The 7231-nt window shown below is 41.5% G+C and overlaps 1 protein-coding gene across 1 annotated transcript; it reads right to left on the minus strand.

Annotated features, from left to right (window-relative positions):
• Positions 1-5710: 5710 nt before the first annotated feature.
• Positions 5711-6931, minus strand: LOC146381174 (serine/threonine-protein kinase pim-1-like). The gene is made up of 6 exons (XM_084938603.1): positions 6923-6931; positions 6759-6806; positions 6437-6655; positions 6149-6329; positions 5892-6062; positions 5711-5802 (listed from the first exon to the last, which is right to left on the minus strand). Exons 1-6 carry the CDS (start codon positions 6929-6931, stop codon positions 5711-5713), a joined length of 720 nt encoding a protein of 239 aa, XP_084794729.1.
• Positions 6932-7231: the final 300 nt, after the last annotated feature.

Genomic DNA, 7231 nt, shown 5'->3' on the forward strand with positions numbered 1-7231 from the left:
TTGTTTGGACAGAGTTGGCGGCGTTGAGTCTGCTCCGCTTTCTTGTTTGTTTAGGCCCACATTAGCCGCTTCGATGTTAGCATAGCCATGATCACTGACTTTAGCATGTGAAGACGTCTTAGCATTACAGTTTGATGGTACAAAATGCAGCTTTGTATGTTTAATTCAATTCAATTCAATTCAATTTTATTTATATAGCGCCAAATCACAACAAAAGTCGCCTCAAGGCGCTTCATAGATACAGAGAAAAACCCAACAATCATATGACCCCCTATGAGCAAGCACTTTGGCGACAGTGGGAAGGAAAAACTCCCTTTTAACAGGAAGAAACCTCCGGCAGAACCAGGCTCAGGGAGGGGCGGGCCATCTGCTGCGACCGGTTGGGGTGAGAGAAGGAAGACAGGATAAAAGACATGCTGTGGAAGAGAGACAGAGGTTAATAACAGATATGATTCAATGCAGAGAGGTCTATTAATACATAGTGAATGAGAAAGGTGACTGGAAAGGAAAAACTCAATGCATCATGGGAATCCCCCGGCAGCCTACGTCTATTGCAGCATAACTAAGGGAGGATTCAGGGTCACCTGGTCCAGCCCTAACTATATGCTTTAGCAAAAAGGAAAGTTTTAAGCCTAATCTTAAAAGTAGAGATAGTTTCTGTCTCCCGAATCCAAACTGGAAGCTGGTTCCACAGAAGAGGGGCCTGAAAACTGAAGGCTCTGCCTCCCATTCTACTTTTAAATACTCTAGGAACAACAAGTAGGCCTGCAGAGCGAGAGCGAAGTGCTCTAATAGGGTGATATGGTACTACAAGGTCATTAAGATAAGATGGGGCCTGATTATTTAAGACCTTGTATGTGAGGAGCAGGATTTTGAATTCAATTCTGGACTTAACAGGAAGCCAATGAAGGGAAGCCAAAACAGGAGAAATCTGCTCTCTCCTTCTAGTCCCTGTCAGTACTCTTGCTGCAGCATTTTGGATTAGCTGAAGGCTTTTCAGTGAGTTTTTTTTGACATCCTGATAATAATGAATTACAGTAGTCCAGCCTGGAAGTAATAAATGCATGAACTAGTTTTTCAGCGTCACTCTGAGACAGGATATTTCTAATTTTAGGGATGTTGCACAAATGGAAGAAAGCAGTCTTACATATTTGTTTAATATGTGCGTTGAAGGACATGTCCTGGTCAAAAATGACTCCAAGGTTCCTCACAGCGTTACTGGAGGCCAAGGTAATGCCATCCAGAGTATGAATCTGGTTAGATACCATATTTCTAAGATTTTCAGGGCCGAGTACAATAACCTCAGTTTTATCTGAATTAAGAAGCAGAAAGTTAGCGGCCATCCAGGTCTTTATGTCTTTAAGACATTCCTGCAGTTTAACTAATTGGTGTGTGTTATCTGGCTTCATGGACAGATAGAGCTGGGTGTCATCTGCATAGCAGTGAAAATGTATGCTATGTCTTCTAATGATGCTGCCTAAGGGAAGCATGTATAATGTAAACAGAATTGGTCCTAGCACTGAACCCTGTGGAACTCCATAATTAACCTCAGTGTGTGAAGAGGACTCTCCATTTACATGCACAAATTGGAGTCTATTAGATAGATATGATACAAACCACTGCAGTGCAGTACCTGCAATACCTACAGCATGTTCTAATCGCTCTAATAGGATATTATGGTCAACAGTATCGAACGCTGCACTGAGGTCTAGCAGGACAAGCACAGAGATGAGTCCACTGTCAGAGGCCATAAGAAGATCATTTGTAACCTTCACTAAAGCTGTTTCTGTGCTGTGATGAGCTCTGAAACCTGACTGAAACTCTTCAAATAAACCATTCCTCTGCAGATGATCTGTTAGCTGTTTGACAACTACTCTTTCAAGGATTTTTGATATGAAAGGAAGGTTGGAGATTGGCCTATAATTAGCTAAGACTGCTGGGTCTAGAGATGGCTTTTTGAGTAAAGGTTTAACCACAGCCAGCTTGAAGGCCTGTGGTACATAGCCGATTATTAGAGATAGGTTGATCATATTTAAGATCGAAGAATTAATCAATGGCAGGACTTCTTTGAGCAGTTTTGTAGGAATGGGGTCTAAAAGACACGTTGATGGTTTGGAGGAAGTAATTATTGAAGTTAACTCAGAAAGATCAATTGGAGAAAAAGAGTCTAACTTAACATCAATGGTACTAAGAGTAGCTGTAGATAATATTACATCTGTGGGATGATTACTGGTAATTTTTTCTCTAATGATAAAAATTTTATTTGTGAAGAAGTTCATGAAGTCATTACTAGTTAACGTTAAAGGGATGGTTGGCTCAACAGAGCTCTGACTCTTTGTCAGCCTGGCTACAGTGCTGAAGAGAAACCTGGGGTTGTTCTTATTTTCTTCAATCAGTGATGAATAGTAAGATGTTCTGGCTTTGCGGAGGGCTTTCTTATAAAGCAGCAAACTATTTCTCCAGGCTAAATGATGATCCTCTAAATTTGTGACACGCCATTTCCTCTCCAGATTACGAGTCATCTGCTTTAGGGTACGTGTTTGAGAATTATACCACGGAGTCAGGTACTTCTGATTAGAGACCTTAGTTTTCACTGGAGCTGCAGTATCCAGAGTCGTACGTAGTGAGGAGGTGAAATTATTAACAAGATAATCAACCTCTGTTGGGGTAGCGTTCAGATAGCTGCTCTGCTCTGTGTTGGTACAGGGCATTGAAGATGATAACAGTGGGTGGATTATATTCTTAAACTTAGTTACAGCGCTTTCAGAAAGACATCTACTTTGATAAAATCTACTCTCCACCGCTGTGTAATCAATTATTGTAAATGTAAATGTTATCAGGAAATGATCAGACAGGAGAGGGTTTTCAGGAAACACTGTTAAATGTTCAGTTTCTACGCCATATGTTAAAACAAGATCTAGAGTGTGATTAAAGTGGTGGGTGGGTTCTTTTACATTTTGAGAGAAGCCAATTGAGTCTAATAACAGACTAAATGCCATGTTGAGGCTGTCATTTTTAGCATCTACATGGATGTTAAAATCACCCACAATAATTATTTTATTTGAGCTCAGAACTAAATTAGATATAAAGTCTGAGAAATCAGACAGAAACTCTGTGTAAGGCCCAGGTGGACGATAGATGATAACAAGTAAGACTGGTTTCTGAGTTTCACAGCTGGGGTGGACAATGTTAAGCATCAGGCTTTCAAATGAATTAAAAGTCTGTCTTGGTCTTTCATTAATTAATAGGCTGGTGTGAAAAATTGCTGCCACACCGCCCCCTCGGCCTGTGCTTCGAGGTTTCTGGTAGTTAGAATGACTCGGGGGTGTTGATTCATTTAAACTAACATAATCATCCTGCTGCAACCAGGTTTCTGTAAGGCAGAGTAAATCAATTTGTTGATCAATTATTAAGTCATGTACTAACAGAGACTTGGAGGAGAGAGACCTAATATTTAATAATCCACATTTCACTGTTTTACTCTTTGGTTCAGATGTGGATACTGTATTGTTCTTTCTTTGTAATTGTTTATGTTTAAGTTGTTTGTTGCTGGTTTTTAGTTTGTTTTTTGTCTTTTTGGAAGCTGACACAGTCTCTATGGAGATGGGTTTTTGGGGGGGTAGCAGGAGGAAAGAAGCTGCAGAGAGGCGTGTAAGACTGCAACTCTGCTTCCTGGTCCCAACTCTGGATAGTCATATTTTGGGGGGTTTAATAAATTTGTCCATATTTCTAGAAATGAGAGCTGCTCCATCCAAAGTGGGATGGATGCCGTCTCTCCTAACAAGACCAGGTTTCCTCCAGAAGGTTTGCCAATTATCTATGAAGCCCACATCGTTTCTGGGACACCACTCAGACAGCCAGCAATTTAAGGAGAACATGCGGCTAAACATGTCACTCCTGGTCTGATTGGGGAGGGGACCAGAGAAAACTACAGAGTCCTAATAATCTTGTGGGCATATTCAACTGGAAGGAGAATAAACTTACTTAGCAAATTGTGCGCTCTTTCGGTGCTCCTGAAAAAACACACGACCGTTAAAGCCGCCATCTTGATGCCACCCCCTGGCGGTCAAGTGTACTTTCAACAAAGTATGCAGTGCTGCAAAGCAGTTAATGAGACCTTTTTTTTTTTTTTTTACACATAACAGTGCTAATAAGCTGCTCTTTTATTAGGCCCCCGAACTCTGACCCCAGAGGGAATAACATCTGTGGAGTTATTTGTGTTGGAAAATCTCGGTGAGTCACTCGCTTTCGTTAGCTACCTGTTAAGTTTAGATAATGTATTTTACTGGCCGATTAAGCTCAAAAACATTTGGAAAAAAATAATCGGGAGCTATGAGAATGTAGTGTGTTGTTTTACTTTTCTTGTTGTTCCTTACAGTGTGGTATAAGTGTTGAATGTTACAAGCTACAGATGTTACTGCCGATGCTAGGCTAGGTGTGAGCCTAGCCTAGCATGTTAAGAACCCAAGATGGAATGGAAATCCATTGTTCCACTGTATTTCATTCAGCTGGATTATACATAATATATTTAATGTAGGCTCTAGTGCATTATTAATATTTTATATAAAAAAAAATCCTCCTGTCTGTGTCAAACAATGCTGTCCAAAGTATCCCTGTTGTAGGTTAAACTTTCCCATTTAACAAACACTCCTGACTTTAATGGTCTTTGCAGCTTACAAAGATTTGGCTTACGTAAGCTGTATCCTTCAAATTATGCAGTTGTTTGAAATAAGTTCATACCACCTGTTTGAGTAGTGTGTGGTATTACTTGACAAATACAAAAATATTTTATGTTTAAAGTCAAAATGTCAGTAGAAGCAGTTGCATTCACGAAAAATGTTCCCATTTGGAGTTGCAACACAACAGGGTTACAGAGGGTATTTGATTGATATAGCACAAAATCACAACAACGGTTGCCTCAAGGCACCTTATATTGAAAGGTAAAAACCTAACAATAATGCAAAGGAAAGAAAGACAGGAACCCCCATGTCACAGACTGGAAATGAGAGTGCAGTTGGACCAAAGAGCAGACGCAATCGCTTGAACTTTTTACAAGATTTATTAATGAGCGGAGTCAACTTAAACAAGAGCACGGTCATAAACAGAAACTCTGCACAGGTGCCGTGGGAAACCTGAGTTAAGTGGTACTTGTGGAGAGTTTGTACTTACTGGTAAATGCAGGCCAGTAGTTATACTTTAACCTGATTCATTTTCAGTTTTCTTCTTTTTTGGGTAAAAAACAATCCTTGAAATGGTAATAAAAGAGTATTCTCACCAAAGTTGAATTTAACAAGTTTTATTTTGATGGAAATTAAATGTTCAGACTTTTACTAAATTTTATTTGATTACATTAAAGTATTTTATTACATTTAACTAATCAAATTAGGCCAATTTTGATGGAGCTCCTGACCCAGCCCAAGCTCTCTATGAAGACGAGGAAAAACTCCCCGGGGGGCCAGATCGATGGGAAGAAACCTCGGGAAAGCCCATTCAAAGAGAGATCCCCTTTCCTGGGACGGCTGGGGGGGGGGTTACAGGAACTCCAGGACAACAAAATTTAGAATAGGCCAAAAAAACTAAAAACAATTTTTTCCTGTAAAAAAGACAAAAAAAAAAAAAAAAAAAAAAGACAAAGAAAAGAAAGTTAGGTAATGTATCACACTTATATGACAATATATGAAGTGTGTGTCTGTGTGTGAGAGAGACGGGTTTATCTGAGCCAGGGGTGAAGCTGGAGGTCCCCCAGCGTTGGGCGCTTCTCCGGGACGTTGGTTAAACATGCGTCCAAGAAGTTCCGGCAGTCTGGAGAGAAAGAAAGGAGGAAAAAGATGAAGATGATAGTTCCAGTGATCCAAGCCATCAGTGAATGTTGAAGCGTGACGTTTTCTTACGTGGCGACAGATCCTTGTTGAATTTCAGTTCCTTTTGGAGGAACGTCATGGTATTAAAGTCCCCCACATGAAGCACTTCATACAGCACCACTCCCATTTGCCACACCGTGGTGGGTCCAGCCCTGTATTTTTTGCGGCCGTAACATTCGGGAGGGGTGTGAATAGGTGTACCTAATAAACAGACACAATGACAATTTCTTGTAAAACAAAAGGCACAAATTGCTACATGTGTGAAGAGCAGGAGCTGAATATGTTACCATAGAAGAGGCGGTACACCGATCGCTCCTTAGCAAAGCAGCTCAGTCCAAAGTCGATGATACGAACACGAGGCACATCTGAGCCGGTCTCAATCAGAATGTTCTCACTCTTGATGTCCCGGTGAAAGATGTGTTTATCCTCCAGGTGCTTTGCTGCATCAACCAGCTGCTTCAGAATGACCTGGAAAAGATGAAAAAGACAGTAATGAGTCAATGGGTTGACGCTTCTCTGATACTCTGTGCTTTGATTGAATGCTGTAAAGTCTAAGGCTCTTCCAGTCAACTTACCTTGGCCTTTTCCTCTGGTAAACATCCTCCATTTGCTGTTATGTAATCATGCAGGTCCACAGCGGGGATGGGTCTCTCCAGCACCAGGATCAGCTCTGTGCCGAGGTCAAACCAGTCCAGCAGAGACACGGGTGCTGACGCTCCCACTGGTCCATCCGCTTCAGCTGCAAGCTTCAGCATAATGGCCACTTCCACCGAGACCCGCTTCCCGTTTTCACCCTGATATATTCCAACAAAGTGGATGATGAGGAAGAGACGTTCCACAGGTGAACGCTGCACTCAGTCCAGGAATGTAAAAACAGTTCAAGTGTTGCACACTTACCGTCACTTTGATGGGGATTCTGTCCTTTGGAATGTGTTTGATGGCTACCTAAAAGACACAGAGCATTGGTGAGCATTTCCTCCGTATGACATCACTAAAGGTGTGAAACAGCACACGTCTCAGCTTACGATATTATCCGTTATCTGCGTTACTGCCTGTCTTACTCCCACCATCTGAACACTTACTGGGCAACGATCCGTTATCCGGTAGCCAGCAAACACTGCTCCACAGCCGCCTCCTCCAAGATGGTGCTCCTCCACGTATCTGGCCTGGAATTCACCTGAAAAGACAAACACACGTGTTGTTTTACTACAGCTGTGACACAAATGACTCTCTGCTGTAGCCTAAATGTTCATTTTGCTCTTCACCAGAGTATAAAAGCCAAGCTGCTTGCTACTTACGTCTCTGGTCAGCTGCTGAAGTTTGGGCGCTGTGTTTGGTTTTGTCCCCTTTCTTTCTCTTGGGTGGCTCTT

Source organism: Perissodus microlepis, chromosome 8, assembly GCF_051167445.1.
Source record: "Perissodus microlepis isolate ML-2025 ecotype Zambia chromosome 8, ASM5116744v1, whole genome shotgun sequence".
Lineage (NCBI taxonomy): Eukaryota > Metazoa > Chordata > Actinopteri > Cichliformes > Cichlidae > Perissodus > Perissodus microlepis.

Excerpts from the sequence above, each read along its gene's own strand:
- LOC146381174 (XM_084938603.1), bottom strand. Across the intron at positions 6,330-6,436 it reads TACCAGAGGAAAAGGCCAAG|GTCATTCTGAAGCAGCTGGT; the intron begins GTAAGTTGACTG and ends CATCTTTTCCAG. Across the intron at positions 5,803-5,891 it reads CAACAAGGATCTGTCGCCAC|ACTGCCGGAACTTCTTGGAC; the intron begins GTAAGAAAACGT and ends CTTTCTCTCCAG.